The 18,261-nt window shown below is 35.4% G+C and overlaps 1 protein-coding gene across 2 annotated transcripts in view; it reads right to left on the reverse strand.

Annotated features, from left to right (window-relative positions):
- Positions 1–1,738: 1,738 nt before the first annotated feature.
- The window catches only part of LOC126473405 (integrin beta-PS), a 122,529-nt gene continuing 106,006 nt past the window's right edge, over positions 1,739–18,261 (reverse strand). For both annotated transcript variants that reach the window (XM_050100423.1, XM_050100424.1), the window contains exons 6-14: positions 12,940–13,110; positions 12,555–12,818; positions 12,120–12,407; positions 11,705–11,941; positions 10,570–10,854; positions 10,185–10,311; positions 6,330–6,476; positions 5,321–5,460; positions 1,739–5,234 (exon numbers count right to left, since the gene is read on the reverse strand). In XM_050100423.1, the coding sequence (XP_049956380.1) occupies positions 5,169–5,234; positions 5,321–5,460; positions 6,330–6,476; positions 10,185–10,311; positions 10,570–10,854; positions 11,705–11,941; positions 12,120–12,407; positions 12,555–12,818; positions 12,940–13,110 (1,725 nt within the window). In that variant the 3' untranslated portion in view covers positions 1,739–5,168. The remainder of the gene's footprint in view (positions 5,235–5,320; positions 5,461–6,329; positions 6,477–10,184; positions 10,312–10,569; positions 10,855–11,704; positions 11,942–12,119; positions 12,408–12,554; positions 12,819–12,939; positions 13,111–18,261) is intronic.

Genomic DNA, 18,261 nt, shown 5'->3' on the forward strand with positions numbered 1-18,261 from the left:
ACGTAAAATACGATAATCTTTTCATTTTTCAAAATTTCTTGTTGTTTGTACTATACTTTTTCCTAAATTTGAAAATATATTATGGAATAATTTGATGAAAACTTAATAAATAATATAATAATAATAATGAAAGAAATTCCACAGCATTTTTCTGTCTGTGCAAGAAAACTAATCTCAGCAACAACTGTACGGATTCTGAGAATTTTTACTTAACACAGAGACTGATTCATGAGAAAGGTGTGTGTACACAATTTATTACCATATCAGACAAGTCATCTGGCCATAGATGCTTAGTGCTACCCATGCTGTCATGGAAGATCTTTACTTTAAATATAGTTGTCTTTCTTCCATTTTTTCTGTAATTATCTTCAGATGGTAAACGCTTCCTTTTCTTGCTTGAAGCAGCTCTGCCTTTGCCTTATATATTTGAATTTACTATTAAAATTATTGTTTGTAGAAGTAATTTGTCAAACTACACATTGCTATATAAAACTCTTATTGTAAATCCTTAGAATCACTGGTAAAACAGTCAGGGCTGTGGTGGAAATAGTTGTTCACATGCAGCTGGAATTCACTATTGACTGTTTGATGAAAGAGTGAACACATCCAAGAGGTGTATAGGACCATATCAATATTTATTTTTTGCATGCAAATAATACCAGTTGTTCATGATAATAGGACTTGGACAAATTAAATCCCGAACTGTGAGACTGATTTCTGAGCGTAACAAACCCTTACTACAGATGTTCTACCCAACCATCAGAAACCATACAGCCAACTGTAGGAGGAGGTCTTTTATAAATTTTCTTACCTCTCAAAGCAAATTCAATGTGCCATGAATATATTGTTATTACAAAGTTGTACCTTTCTCAATAAAATGTTTCCCCTATGGAGCTGTACAACTTAGTTGTGTTATAATGAAAGTTTTACTGTTTAATTCAAAATCTGGTTGTATCATGCAACTTGTCAATTCCTTCATCTCAGCTCTGCTCTCACAAGTAGACTGCATTGTAAAAATCAGAATGATAGTTTTACCGAATGAGGTTTAATTTCAAAATTTTGTTTGACCTTTAATAATTCATTCAAAAAGTGACAAAACCCATTATATTTTCTTTTTCTGTTCTACAGTGAAGCTTTATATGACACTCTTCTATATCTGGTATTAAAATTAAGAAGTAATTACATCAGAAAGGAAAGTACATGATACCGACAGAGAACCTATTCAAAGGATACTTAATAAAGAGCAAGTCCACTTTCACACTCTCTAAAGATTTTGCAAGGGACCATTTTACTTACACGTCACTCAGCTAGCAGGGATTACCCCAAAGTTTTTTGTGATCATTTTAATCTGTCATCATCGCCCTTGTAAACAGCACTCTCTAATTCCAGTATCTTTCCTGTTGCTGTGAGTCACCAGTGAATTTTCACAATACATAAAAATGCTTTATTTTATTTCACCACTAACTGTTTTTGAAAATAAACAGTTTTTCAATGGAATAAAAGATTGAAAATGTGTACATGGTATTGCCAGAACTTCCTTTTCGTCTCTCAAAGTTCTTTTACAAACAGTTCCTATTAACACAATTTCTCATGTTACCGAAGCAGACAGAGCTGTGGTACGACCTATTGTCAAGGGACTCTCATTATAAGTACAGCAGTGATGATAAATATACTTTGAAAATGTCTGAAATTACCTAGCAGAACAGGGAAATATTTTTGAAATGAATATCAAGGTAACTGTTATGGAAGAAATTTCATTATTACACAGAACAATCACAGTGTTTAATTTTTTTCAAACTACTGCAATTTACACACTTTATAATACGGTTAAAGACGACAGTCTATAGATACTTTCAGTTCATAGTTATGTTGCACATGACACACACAGATCTACTTAAAGCTAATCAATGGCAGTGTACAATAAATGTTACAGCCATTCATATGTGAAAGAGATGCTTAACATTTAGAGACACAAGTTATCACACATTAGACAAAAATATAAAACAATGTTAAAATAAGTTCAAAAGTCACATACAGTATCACACACAACAAAGTCATAGCATCACAAAATCTTATGCTGCACAAATTTCCCTCACATCCTGTGACTCACATGGCACAAATAACTTAAAACAGCTTAATAACAAATAAAAGGTTTCTGAAGTGTATGTAACAATTAAATGGAAAGCTAGCTCCATTAACAAAATTTTAATAGATAATGAAATGCAGATCTTTGCTCAAACAGATCAACATTATATCAATGATTATTTACAAGTTTAAAAATGAGTGTTAGTAACATCAGTATTCATGAATGTACACATCTCAAATGACAAGTAATAATGTGTAAACCCTATGTTTCCCGAGATGCTACTTCACCACATGCAAAGAAGCAAGTTACTATTCTTTTCCCTACCTCCACGTCAATTGCACAATGCAAATTTAACTTTCTAGTTTTAAGTGTACATAAAGTTTGAAAAATAAGGTATTTAAAGCTTTTATGAATACATACATGCCTAACAACTGGTGTAAATCTAAATTCCAAATAAAGTGATAATTGTTACTTGCTAATAAATAGAGGAAAAAAGACAAGGTTTAATGCCAGCTGAAAATGAGTTATAGATGGAGCTGATATGAGAGACATAACAGGACAACTAGCCGTCAGAATAGGAGCAACAAGTACTGTAAGCACAGCTTACAGACAGAAAAATGGAAGTTGGAGACTGATTCAGTCTCTGAACTTCAAACAGTATTGTTTCATTAGAAGCAAATGGCATGTAAGGATATAGAAGACGATAAAAGAAACACCTACAGGTGGAAGAGAGAAAGGAAAAACTACTCTATGCCCTAGGTTGGAAAACAGAAAAGACAAGGAGTTATACCCATGTCTCCTCATGATTAAGTTTGAGTGCTTTCCATTTTCCCTTATGCTGTCACATATTTCCTTTACTTCCTTGAACGAGAAGCCAGCAAATGATTTTTATAACTGAGGAAAACATGAGGTTTTGACATTACTTTTTCTGTAAGCAGCTGTCAATCACAGCTTGTTTCATCCACCCCAGGCATCTGATACATAGGTAGCCACTCTCACACATTGTGTGTTGTAATGCAAGTGATGGCAATAACATGTATGATAAGTCAGTGGGAATTTCATTATTTACAAGAATTCAAACTCCTTCTTCTTCTTCTATAGGCAGCACTTGCTCTGAATGAGATTTAAGACACTGGAAGGAGAGAGTTAATAGGAGAGTACTTAAAGCAGACAAGGGAAGACTAGAGACTAAAGAATTTGTCTGGAACAGACAGAAAAATAGAAGAGGAGAACAAATATCAAAGAGGACTGAAATGAAAAATATAGGGATGTCTTAATAAGTGTATTACAAACAGTTATGACTTTGGTCAGGTGTATTATGAGTAATGTGAATAATGTAAGTCATAACTGTACAGTAAGTACAGCACTCAATGAAGCTGCCATTTTACAAGAATAACTACATTACTTCAGTCATTAAGGAGCATTGGCTAGTTAAAAAACTCTTAAGTAATCATGTAACCCTCAAATGCTCCATTTTTCAATTAAGCAGTTATTCTTTTTCACCAAATAGTGATTACTCACTATCTATTTTGTGTTACAACAAAGCAGGTAGACATTAGAGTCGCACTGGGCAAAGAGATTCTCTGCCAGTGATTATAAACCACATGCCATATAAACCAACATAGAACAGTAAATGTCATCATAATATGACGATTTTTAAGAGAAGAGCTATCACAAATTTTAAAAATAATCTCTCTTTTTCTTACACACACACACACACACACACACAAATAATTGTTTTACTCAGCTTTACATACGTCTATTCAACATGTGCACCTATGAAGGTGGAGACAGTATACGTAAACCTTTCCTGAAAATAATTGGCAAAATCATCCTCTTTTATATAAATATTAGATATTTACAAGATATTTTTGTGTATTACAAAACAGTATAAAATCTAAAATAATTTTTCCCAGTTTATGTTTCAGCCACAGCTTTGTAGAGAGATTCAAAACGATCAACAAATATTAAATGTTCATCTTAACTGGATGTGTCCTACGAAGAAACGTTGACTTCAGTTGCACATATAACTGCACAGTAAACATATTTATGAAGATTATCCCATAACACTATCATTCTTTTTTTTAAAAAACTAAGGCACATCATGTTATGAAGGCATCATGTAAGACATTCACCAAGAAACCAGTAAATTTCACTGAACTCATTCGTTTTCTTTGATCACTTATTCTCCAACTTAGCACAAGAAATAACAGCACCACATATATATAACTCAATGTACTACACCAGAAAACTGGTACAAAAGTATGTGATATGTATCTCCTTAGAAACATCAATACCACACAGAAAAAAAAATCTTCAAAAACTGCTTGTTTAAAACTACTAGCTGGAACACTTTAACTGATTATCATTAACTGGACTGAACATAATAAATAACACCAATGAATAACAGCGGTGTTTAAGCGGCTCAAAGACAGTGATATTAAATTGGAAGGAATGCCCTGTTCCAATCAGTGCAATAGTATATGTGGTAAATATCATTCTGGAAAACAGCATAGCACTGTTATTACTTCAAAAGTCTGATGATACATCAAAATATTTTAAACAGCATTAGTTTGCTTGATTTACGTGAGTATGGAAGAACATGGACCAGAACATGCCTGAGATCATTAAAAATTTCGTGCATTACATTCTGAAAAAACTAAGTTCCCAAATGCTTCCATACGCAAACACTGCTTAAATAACTGTGCTGAATATTAATTAAAATTTGTAAATTATCTGATATAAAATACAAATACTGTAGATAAGAAGAGGCACAATAATGCACCTGAGCGTTGACTGCTGTTTAATATGTTCACCTTCAAAAGCATTGTTCCAAGTCAACACTTTTGCATTCTATTCATCTGCACCAATGGACAAATGTTTGTCAGAGAAAAATGTAAAAGTAAAAACCAAAAGAGTTTTTCCAGATCAACTGATAAATCTTACGCATACAAATAGAATTATTAGTATGACTAAATTACTGAAGTCATCAAGTTCACAAATTTTGCTCCCCTGGGTCCTCACTGTAAAGGCAGTAATTTTCAAATAAGGTCTCTCTGCTACAGGCAGCAGTACAAGCAGATCACTTTCCAGCATATGTTGGGTTTTTGAAAGTAGATGTTGCTTGCTTGTAGATTGGATTTTCACCCTGGAAATACATGACACATTAATTAGGTTTATATTTAATGAACTTTATATGAGAAAGTTGCAGTGTAAATGAAGTTTTCTTCTTACAGTGTCCCATTTGGCCATCATTCGTTCCTTTTCAAATCGGGCAAATTCTCGTCGATCATGAATTGTTGTGAGAACTTTCCAGAGCAAAATGAATGCCAAACCAATGAGAACAATTGCAGCTATAACACCAAGTACAATTCCTGGAAATAAAATGCATACTGAAAGTTGCAACATCAATTTGTTTTTCTGATCTTAACTAATGGGTTTTCTTAACCTTCTGGTAAATAAATGTTTTTCTGTTAAGCTTTTGGGATTAGTACTATAATGCTCACTGCATGTAATATAAACAAAGCATTAACACTTTGGTGACCAAGGCCAAGCACAGCTTTGGCTGCAATTTTGTGTTAAAAAGACTGCACCTAAATACAGGTCTGGCCATCATTTTATTGACATGTGAGCCAATTACTGCCCAAAAACTGGGCTCACTTTGTATGAGAACAATGTACGGACATCTTGCAACCTGTCCCTTGACTGGTGCTGCCTTCTGTTGTCAGTTTCTAGTTTCATTGTGAAAGAAACATTAGTAGGCCTAACAGCTGCTGTTGTGAATGGTTGAGCCAATGTGATTGCATTGATGTAATTTTATGTGTGCACTTGTTAGGTTTTGCCGTTACCTGTAATTCTGCCACAAATACATCACATCTGTTGAGTGAGCAAGACAGTTTGGAAACTCAAGATGAAGATATTTCTCAAAACTTCACCTTGCAATTTTTTCTTGGGAGGATAATTATATTTCCTATCATCATTGTTTTAAGATCTACACTCTTATCAAAGAACTAAAGTAAATATAAAAAATAAATCTTGAAGCATGGCTCTTTTTTGGTATATATTACTCTTGAAGCTACGTCAATTAAATATGTGCCAGTAATGCTTTAAAGTAGCCAGTTTCCTAGGCCCAATATTCTACTAAGTGGCTGATCCCCAAAGTGTTAATATAGCACAAAAAATTTATCATTTGGAAATCACTGCAAGAAATGTCTAAATGGATCTAATACAACACATAACCTACCTAAGACATAAACTTCTGCAGGGCAGTCGAGCTCTTCCTGAGCTCTAACCAGAACATGGCCTGTGTCATTAAAGGCATATACAAAACGAAACTGGCAGTCGTCTTCATCGTAATAAGAGCAGAAAACTTCTCCCTTGTCCTCATCCGCTGAAAGAGATAAAAAATATTGATGAGCCACAGAAGAAGGATAATAACACCATCATGAGTAATTCTTCACGAAACATTTTTTATTCCAAATGTCTATAATGTTAATAACCATACACAAAATACAAGGAGACAGAATGGCTAGCCAGTTCTTACCTATAAATGTCAAAATTCTAAGTATTGCCAATACACACATGTAAAAGTACAAAAAACTTCTGGAACTGTTAGAAAAAAAAAGTATATAGAAGTTTAGAAAGATGGGCCACATCACTGAGACACATGGCTGGGGGAGTGGGGGAGTTCCACTTGTTGTGGGGACATGAGGAGGTGAAGATGAAGTGGGGAGTGTCAGAGAGGAGGTCAAAGATACAATTGTAAGCACTGTGCCAGCTTCAGTCTAGAGATGACAGTCAGAGGTAAAGATGGAGCAAGAGGAAGTGAAATGAATACAGTAATTAGGAACTAGGAAGAGAGAGAGAGAGAGAGAGAGAGAGAGAGGGGGGGGGGGGGGGGGGACCTAAAAGAAAAATAATAGTAAATAAAAAAATGGTTGTTTGTTAAGTCCAGAAGTGACGTCCAAACAGTGGTTTGGGTGTGGCAGGCATGAGCCATACCGTACAGAATGCTCACCAACCAGGTATTGTTTGACCATTGATGCACTCAGCCTGTTTAGGTTTTGTTGATGGACTGATGTAAGAGATAGTGGGTGGATGCACAGGACAAGTTATAAGGAGGAAATGATTACAATGGCAGGAGTCTTGGGTCTATATGGGGGAAATGATTACAATGGCAGGAGTCTTGGGTCTGGGGAAGCATATTGTTTTCAACAAGGACATTACAGAGATCAGGAGGGTGACATAAGGTGATAGTGGGTGGTGCATGCACAATATCGTAGGATATTATCTCATTACAAGTCACAGCCTTGGCAGAGTAACATACTCAAGTATTTGAGACCCATGCGAAATTAGGTGGCAAGAGGAGTGCACTGCCAAATTTTTGTTAAAATGGGAACTGTATTTGTCAGAAGAGAATAATGCCCTGGAGATTTATTTCTGAACAATATTTGTGCACTGCAGGAGAGGAAAGTTTGTGAATCGTTTAGATAAATGTTTAGGTAACTGATGTATGAGCGTGTGTATGAGATTAGATATCTAAGCTGTAGGGAAGGGAGGGTCTGATGTGGAAAGTGTGGCAGCTGTGAAAGTGAAGGTAACGTTGCTTATTGATTGGTTTTATATGAATTGAGATTTAGATGTGAGACTCAATGAGATGAAAGTAAACATCAAGGAAGATGGATCTTGAGGAACACCTATTTTTCAAATATCCGTGGCTTTGTCCATGCCACAGTGTTTGCTCATAGCATTTTCAACTGTAATTGTATTTATTTAGCAGTTTTGTCTTCCACATGAATCTGTCTGAAAAATGCCAAAGGAAAAAATTGGAAATCACTGGAATAGTACAGAACTACTTTGGTTAGACTAGATTCTTCTAGTAACAAACCTTTCACATGACCTCTTATCAGAATCGCACCAATGCAAATCATGCTGCATATGATTTCACTGAGTGAGGGGTGGAGATGCATCAGTCACATTCTTGTGTGAACATCCCCTATCCTCAGTGATTTTTCAAGTTATGTATTAACACATCTCATGGAATGCTTCATCATGGAGTTCGTCATTCCACTTAAAAAGTGATGTGATCTTCACAGTAGTATGGAGAACATTTGTGCCCAATATAATCCTTTACTTTATAAAGAGGTTGTAAATCAAACTGTTGCCTGCGCCCCCTACTGTTATCATATGATCTTTTCCAAGAGTCTATACCACAGGTGGTGTCACTGAACGCTGCACTTGACTTAAAAATACTAGTTATACTGATATAGTCTGATTAAAATAACTTTGTGATTTACAGATTGCAGTGACAGGGACCAGTGCTGCCATTAAGTAGCCAAACATATTAGATGAAGATCTGCAGCTACCTACAAAACAAGCACCACAGAAAGCATGTGGTGCTTGAGAAAGAACAACGATTGGCTAGTGGCTGGCACCTGCCACTAAACTTGCATCAATCACAAAGTTATTTTAGTCAGAGTGTTACAACTTCTTCCCCTTTCATGACTAGTACCCAGCAATAAGCCCACCCATCGTGAGTGGTCGCTTGGCTGTGCGTCTCCCTCTGGCAGCCCCACTTTACAATAGTAGATGCGGAGTGACTGGTGTGCCGTATGTGCCTGTTGTGCTATGATGGTCAAGTAACCCAGTGTGTTACCACACACTGCATTGTCAGACTGCTTCTGGACATCTTGGGTTGTCTGAATGATTTTGTCCTCAGACTCCAAAGCACTCTCATGGATCTCTTAACTGATTTTGTCAGTATGACTAATCTAGTTTGCTGGTCTTGTTCCAAAATTGTACTACTACAAATTGCAATGCTTTCTGTGCTACTGCCAAATCAACTCTAAATTTCAAGATAACCTGCTTTTTGCCAGTACTGTGTATCAGTAATGACCATCACTGTATCTTCAGAAACAGCCTGCATCATTCTCCTTGTAGATGTATTACAACATCTGAAATGCATTTTGAAAACAGTGCTGACATTCCTCACTCTGGTTGCCATTCTTGGCGGTGTACAATTTTGGCACTATCTCCTACAATAACTTTTTCATAAGAAAGAAAAGCAGTGCTAAAACCTCTTTTTTGTTGATTGGTAGTTTTGAAAAACCAAGTTTTCACTATCTTCACCTCCCACCTGCACAATTTTCAGCAACATGCAAGAAGCATATACACTGTGCAATGCTGTGTTCCACATATTCAGTTTTGGTCATTTTACTGGTGTGAAATTTGTTGGAAAAGAGTATTCTGAGGATATCTTAACAGAAAATGATTATCTGATGGAGACATCCTTTCAATTTTAATGCATGCAAATACTCTGCTCCATAACAACATTGTACATGAGATTTTAAATTGTGTTATGGAGAACTAGATTTCTAATTTGCTCCACTCTTGGAGAATAAAATTACTTTTTACTGCCTTAAATAAGGATGAACCTCTCCACCTGGGTCTTTAATGGATTGATCTCTGTGGAAATTGCATTTGTGTGTGTGTGTGTGGACAATAGCAAGAAATAATGATGATAGGGAAGAGACAAAACATGTACGTTAAAATATCGCTGGATATGTTCAACTAACTTCTAATTCCAATTGAAATACCAGGTTTTTTTTTATTTTTAGACACAAAGATAAAACAACAACCTCATTTGAGGTTTCACATTCATAGTAGGGTTTCCATAATGTAAAATAATTCTGTGAACAACACTAAGGAATAGCATAAAAAGAAAGATGTATGTGATCATCTAAACACAGTCTTTAGTGCAAACCTGATTATCATGAAATAATGCATTTTAGTACAGGAAATCCGATAAGCTTGAAGTGTTTTCTCACCTTTTCAGATGTGTACAAATACAAAAACTTGTTATCAGAAATGACAGTTAGACATGACAGACACAGTGACAATGAAAAGAAGATGTTAGAAACTAATAACTGAAGACAGAATGACAAAGCGGAAAAGGAATTAAGTAGAGGGAAGATGGCTCATATGGTTTGTACATATAAAAGAAAGAACAACCGAAGTATGCTAACAGATGTGCCAGAATTTGACTGAATGGTCCAACATATAAGACAAATATCAAAACATTTAAAATGAAAAACTGTACCTTCAACATAATCAACAGAAATTGGTACAAATGTACAATTTGCACATTCTTCTTCTGTTAGAATTCCTTTATGATACATTTGACATTGCACACAGTCTTTAAACACAGCACAAGGTGGTTTCACACCCTGAAACAAAAATTAAGGAACTATGATATAAAATTATAGTCAGGATAAACAAATCAAAGAAAGTACCTATTGTGAAGCTTTCAGATACTATTATGTTTCGTAACACATTAAGAAGACCTGTATCAATATTATAACAACAATCGAAATTTCTGGAAGGAATAATATACTTTCCCTCATTTTATGTATGTGTCAATGTTATTAACAACCTACAGCAATATTAAGACATGCAACCAGTTGCAAAAGAACTGAGAAACTTACCGGTCGCCTTTCACAGAATTTTCCTGTGTAACGATTCTCACCACCATCGTCATCACACAAACAAGTTCCACAGTTGCATTCGCCATGTCCAGAACATACCTCCCCATTTATGGGTGATATACAAGTCTGGTTGGACACTGGACAGTCACAAGCAACACCTGTCCACTCTGGCTTACATTTACATTTTCCACAATCACAGATACCATGACTGGGGCCAGAGCATATTTCACCATGAGAATATTCACATGTGAAATTGTCACATTCACAATATGTGCCTGATACAACCTGCAAAATTTTAAGAAAGATGATAAATGCTATATTCAGAGGATTATTTGAATTTTAGAATTTATTTTCAGTTAGGAAAAATGTCACAACAAAACCCTGACTAGTACACACAATGTGGTACTATGAGGTATGAAAGAATACTATTTTACTAGCGCTAATTTTAGTATTACAATTCCCTTATTAGCCAACTACAGTCTGAAATCTATGAACAGTCCAGGCCAATTAAAAAGGCACTTTCATGAACATCCTGCAGTGAATAGACCTCGCAAATTTACAAGCCTTTCAACGAGAACACAGACACATTCTTTCTCCAGACAGAAGTTTAAAACCAACACACTTTTTAACTCTGTAATTTCCTTTTCTTATCTTTTTTATGTCCTTTAGTATCTTCGAGGAATGGGAGTTTGTGAAGAAACACTGTGATAATTCATCTGTAATAGAGTAAGTCTGTAATCTGAATAGTTATCATTGTACTGAAACACATTAATACCTAAATATCTTCTGTCAGTTTTGAAATCTAACAACATCACTCATTAAAGCTTTTAGAGACACATTTGCCATTTCTTCAATGTGAATGGAAACTGATACTGCCAGCTCTGCAGGCAACTAGTATATCAAATATTCAATGGTCATCAACATTAAGAAAAAAATAACTTACTTATATAAAAACAGTAAGAGCACCCTTAACAGAGCAAACTGACTCACTGATAAGTGTTATGAGGAAGGAAAAGAGAAAGGAAGTACAGAAATGGACTATGAGAAAGAATGAACAACACTGGAAATATTTAATTTAATATACATTATTGAAGCTCTAACAAATAGTTATACAGAAGTCTCAGATATTACCTACCTCATATGGATTGGGCCGAGAATCACACTCACACACTCCACATATACATGTTCCCCGTCCTGAACAGTCAACAGTTGATGTGTTGTCTGGTCGGCATGTGTTCACACCTTCAAATTCTTTGCCTCCACTCTCACTGCTGCATTCACACTTGCGACCAAAGTGTTGAGCATCACATTTACATATGCCACACATATATGTTCCAGCTCCCGAACATTCAATGGCATTCTCTTTGTAAGTCTAAACAGGAGATGAAAAAGCAAAACAAATTCAAAATAGATGCATATTTTCTTCATTATATGAGTGGTCTAGAAAAAATAGTTCTTTTCCTACGTGGAGACTAATTTACTAGTTTTAGAACTGAGATGCCCATTTTTCAACCTTAAACATACATGTCTAAAATCCCATAAACACTTACAGGATGTGACTTGCGTTCACAGGGGCAGTCGCCTAATATTGTTAAATCCACAAGAAGACTTTCATTGACACCAACTGGATAGATCCGGATAAGCTGCTGCCAATCTTTTCGGTTCTTTGGGCACTCTGTCACTTCAATTTCTGCTTCAAACTTAACTTTTGAGCCCACTTTCAAACCATCAACCTTATGTGTTTGCTTCATTGCTCCTCCAGATAAGCCACTTGTATAATATGTGATTCTCACTGCACTGCTGGCATTATCTTTCATTTCCACAGATGAAGAAATTTTCTGTAACACAAATCATATGCCTAAATTTAACAATTAATACTTCCATAAATCGGCAAAATTACATATTTTAACAGCAAAAATTATATTGTTTACATAAGTGGTTCATTATTACAACTGGTTCAATTATTGGTGATTTAAGAAACTTACATTGTATTGATCTTTTACAAGATCTACAACATTTGAAGAATCTGCAGACAGCTGTCCTGATGATGAGCCTTCAACATATGTCCGCAGCTGGTCATAAACAGAAAACTGCTCAGCAGTCACAGCAAATATCACATGAATTGAGTTGTCTCTGACTTTCAAATTCAGCTGTGATATAGATGGATAATCTTGTATAGTTGAATGAGTATAAAGCCCACTACTGTCCAAGTGACACTCTCCATCATTCGGCTTAACAATGCCACCAAGCTGTAATTGGCCAATTATTGGATAAGTGCTAAGCAACAATAACCAGACGTAAACATTACAACAGCCCAACTGGACATATTATGATGAATACAGATGTGAGCACAAGCAGTCACATTCATACCTTGCCATCACCAGCATAGTGGAATCCAGCATCCGTAGAGAACACAAGGAGTCGTCGGGCCTTCTCTCTCCAGCCTATTTTGTCTCTACAGACAACTGCCTGCATGATAGCATCAAAACCGCCTTCAGGAGCATCCAGATTTCCTGACACTGCTGCATCTCTCACTTTATCCTAAAGGAGGAAAATTGGACATCAAAAATAATTTCAGTACTATACTTACCTAAAATGCAATACTTACCATATTCAAATATCCAACTTTATGATTTAAGAGTAAAATATTCACTTGAATTTTTCAAGGGCTATATAAAGTAGAATTTGCTATCATATTAATTCTTGAATAACATTTATACAAAGATTCTACTAATTTCTAATCCAGCATGCAAACATCACACAGCTTTTATGTTACAACTACTTCATTTTTAAATGGTTAAAGCAGAATTTTGAAAATTACTAGCTATAATGAAAGAACTGTATATGTGAACTCTGTATTTATTTTCTCACAAAACAAAAAGGATCTATTACAAGGACCAGAGACAATGCACATTTAGTTCCCACTTCTTGTAAACTAACAGTAATCATGAAATTTATAACTGAAGACCAGTAGCACTTCCAAACTGTTACAAGCATGAAATCTTCCTTTGTAAAGAGTCAAAGCTTGGATAGTATACAAAGCATAAACTCATATTTAAACAGTTCTTTCACAAGCAAGAACCAATTTTTTTTACAGAAAGCAATGTTACATTTAATGCAGTACTACAAGTTAGTTTTGGCGCATATGTTAATGTGTCAACTTTTAGCAATTAAGGATTTATGAAGTAAGAGCTGCACTGTATTACACATCTGTAGTGTATTTTCTACATGCGTGTCAGTAAGGCTCAGTGAACAAAATATAAATGAACTTCAGAAAGATCTTATTTTGCAGGTTGGCCTTATTGTACGGAATGTTGTCATATTTTGGATACCAGCCAAATTCGTTACACCGTGCATAAGTATATATCCAAAAAGATTACTTCTCCATAGTACATACACTTGCAATGCTATGTCTTGATAGGAAATTCAGATTGGTTCTGCTCTTGCCCTCCTGCACCCTACTTGAATCCCTTTCTCTACTTTGTACTAATGTGATAAACATTGAAAACTAAAATTCAGTGTCAGTTGTTTCTTCTTTTATCATCATCATCATCATCATTAATGTTTGTGTGTGTGTGTGTGTGTGTGTGTGTGTGTGTGTGTTGTAGCAGTACTTGGAATTTTGCCACCTGAAGATAATTCTATAATTCTACCTCCTTATAATTTTACAGTTTTCTCAACTCAGTTTAGCTTTTAATATGTAGTACTACATTTATCAATGAAAATAATCAATATCTGATACTATATTATAACTATTTAGATAAAAAAATTACTCACCAAGTGGCAGCAGGAGAAAACACAAACAAAAGTTAAGGACATGTGCAATCTTAGAACATATTCTGGGCTCAGAAATAATGAGATATCTTGAGCAGAATGACCACCTCAATTGGCTACCAGCATGGTCTTTGAAAACACTGATCATGTGAAATGCAACTCGCACTTTTCTCACATGACGTACTGAAAGCTTTGGACCAAGACAACCAAGTTCACAAAACGAAAAAAACATAATATCCTATGAACATAACCTCAATAAATCACTGTTGGAATCGGCCATGTCATACAAATACCCGGGTGTAACACTTTGTAGAGGTATGACATGGAATGATCATATAGGTTCAGTCGTGAGTAAAGAAGGTGGCAGACTTTGGTTTATTAGTAGAACACTGAGGAAGTGCAATCAGTCTACTAAAGAGATTGCTTACAAATCACTCATGTGACCCATCTTAGAATATTGCTCAAGTGTGTGGGACCCACAGCACATAGGACTAACAAGGGATACTGAAAGTATACAGAGAAGTGCAGCATGAATGGTCAATGGTCTATGTAAGCCAGGGGAGAGTGTCACAGAGATACTGAAGTGGCAGACTCCTGAAGACAGACTTAAGTTATCCCAAGAAAGTATATTAGCAAATTCATGGATGTCCATCCTATTGCATGGATGAGGGACTTCAGCTGGTGCTATATATTACAAAAAGTACCACCACAGCTGTCTCTTGAGAATGTCTTCATTGTCTCACATGACTACTTTTGGCGGCACATTAAAGGGGAAGGAAGAGGGGTTATGGAAAAGGACTGGGAAGGTTAAGGAAATGGGGAAAGTTATGGAAAAGTGCCCAGAACACCATGTCAGAGGAGACTTACCAGGAGCAATGAGAACGATAGACTGATGTTGGGCACTGCACCGGATGAGATTTAAGAAAAATGGTTCAAATGGCTCTAAGCACTATGGGACTTAACATCTGAGATCATCAGTCCCTTAGACTTAGAACTGCTTAAACCTAACTAACCAAAGGACATCACACACATCCATGCCCGAGGCAGTATTCAAACCTGCAACCGTAACAGCAGCGCGGTTCCGGACTGAAGTGCCTAGACTGCTCGGCCACAGCGGTTGACGAGATTTAAGAAGCTGAGATCTTAAAGGTGGAAGATAGGATAATAAGCAAGACAGAGATTACTGACAAAACAAACTTTTGCATGATATTTTTTCAGTAATCTCTGTCTTGCTTGATATCCTATCTTCCACCTTTAAACTCTTAGGTTTTCAAATCTCATCTGATGCAGTCTCCAATGATCAGGTTTTCCTTCCCATCGCATCCGGCAAGTCTCCCTTGACCCATGGCTCTGGATGACTTTCACAAAACTCTCCCCATTTTTTAAACCACCTCAGTCCTGTTCCTTCATCCCTCTTCCCTCCCCTTCAACCCTTCTGCCAGAAGAATAAGCCACTGGCTCCAAAATCTTGGCCATGTCCTTAACTTTTATATGTGTCTTCTCCTGCCATCACTTGGTAAGTAGATTTTTTATCTATAAAATTATATTATAGTGCTGTATTTGTATGACTGAAAACACCTTCGCATTCATAACAGATGTAATTCACAATTTCTGTCACTCTTCAATCACATGAGCATAATTGTGGAAAGCCACACATTTGTTTGCAAAGATACACACACATTAATCTTGAAGAATCAAGTCAGCCAAGACTGCTAGCAACTCTTTTTATTCCTATGGCTGGTTTTGACAGATCTATGCTGTCATCATCAGATCCAAAAGTTACAAAAACAAACATCCCAAGTGAAGGTGGCTTAAACATAAATGATTTCATATAACAATTGTGTACACTACTTCAGTGTTAGGATGTACCTTGTAACATTTTTAGTTATACATGCTTGTTACAATACTGAAAGTCACATAGTGATGTTGCATCAAATAAAACGTGGCAGGGAAAATCAGCATGTCACAAATAAAGTAACACACAGTTAAAACACACAACATGTTGTGCTGATGTCCCAAAATACACTAATCACCCGACACCACAACTGCGACTTCACTAGTATAATATTTTTACAAATAAGGAAGTACAAATCTTTACATAGTGATGTTCACTAATCAATATATGTGGCACACTGCAATTATGTCTTCTCTCTACTCTCATTAAACTTATTCCCAAGACAATTTATTTAACACTTTAATTCTCAATTTTTTAAAAACGTGTGTTTGGAAAATATATAGCATCAATTTTTTAAAAAGTAAAATTTACAGTGAAATATACATTGTCATCTATTACACGTAAACCTATAATAAACAGTCATATTCTAACAGAAAGGTTACAGTTAATGTAGTTCAGATTATTTATCAACACAAAGCCACATCAAAAGTCCTGACAAAAAAGGTCTTCAAGGTAACTATAAGCCAGGAAAACATAGGCCATAGCTGTCGACTATCAAAATTACTCTGTGAATTACTATCACGTTCACATAACTGTATTCTTTGCACCATATAAATGAACTACACTACCTTTTATGTGGCAGTGATGTGGTGCCTGTGGTCTAAGTACAGCATGTTCATTACAAAATTCTGTATTAATTGCATGGCGGATTATTAAAAAATATTGTAGAGCTTGTGGTATAGTTTCCCAGCTTTTCATGTGAGCATACGCACCCACTTAGAAAAAAATTCAACATGTATTGTGGATTTCAAAGCTTACATGTGCTAAAGTGTTTTATATGGCATGAAGAATCACATTATGTGAACCTGACATTATTTCATGGAGTGATTTTGTGTGGTCGACAGCTACGGTCTATATTTGTCTTGCACTGTTACCTTAATGACGTTCTCTTTCTGGACTTTTGATATGGCTATGTGTTGATGTATAATCTGAAATAAGTTTATTGTAAACTTATTGTTAGAAAATGACAGTTTATTATAGGTTTATATGTAATGGATGACAATACATAATTACTGAAAATCCTATTTTTTTTTAAAATTGACACTATATGTTTTTATAACTTTCAGATCCGAAGATGACAGCATAGATCTGTCAAAACCAATCATAATAATAAAAAGAACTGCAAGCGATCTTGGCTAACTTAATTCTTCAAGAATACTATAACTTTCAGGTCACCTCGAAATTGACACAATGTCAAACATAAATAAAAATTACAAACATTTGCGTCCTCCAAGAACATTTCTTCAAAAGAAAGTTTTGTATTCTGAAAAATATCCTGTCTCATTTGTGACCAATACTGTGTAACAGATGAATAGAACTTTGCAATGTTAGCCATAATATGAAAACAAACAAACCCCATCCAATAAATGACATGTAAACTTCACCTTTACACATAACATAAACTGACTTTCACTCCCAGTTAATATCATGGTCTGCCTCTACTTAACTAAAGGTTTCAAAGCAGAAAAAAAATGGTTAGCTGTTTTTAATGGGCAGTCTAATTAGTATACAACCAGCATGCTGTCTGAGGCACATTCTCAGAAAAATAAAATTAAATCTGACACATACAACATATGTTATGAACCAAAACTATTTTAAAGATAGAATGACTAGAAAAAATAATACAAAACTGGGAAATCGTGGGTGCAATAAAAATGAAATGACTGAAGATGATTGTTACCTGTATGTGGGACGCATTAAGTGGTGGATAGTCTCATATGCACCTACCCTGTATGTACCTGTTTACTTCTGATAATTTCAGAAAAAACTTGGTAATGAAATAGTACTTTAACCTGAGCTAATGAAAGATAGACACAAACAAATCAATCTGAAATAAGGACCTAATTACACTGGTTTCTTTAAATTTTGTGTAAAGTGTCTGTAAACAATTAAGATTTGTGTAAAATTTATCACAGTCTCAACTTATACAACACTAACAACACTATGTACACTATATGATCAAA

This window comes from Schistocerca serialis, chromosome 4 (assembly GCF_023864345.2).
Source record: "Schistocerca serialis cubense isolate TAMUIC-IGC-003099 chromosome 4, iqSchSeri2.2, whole genome shotgun sequence".
Classification (NCBI taxonomy): domain Eukaryota; kingdom Metazoa; phylum Arthropoda; class Insecta; order Orthoptera; family Acrididae; genus Schistocerca; species Schistocerca serialis.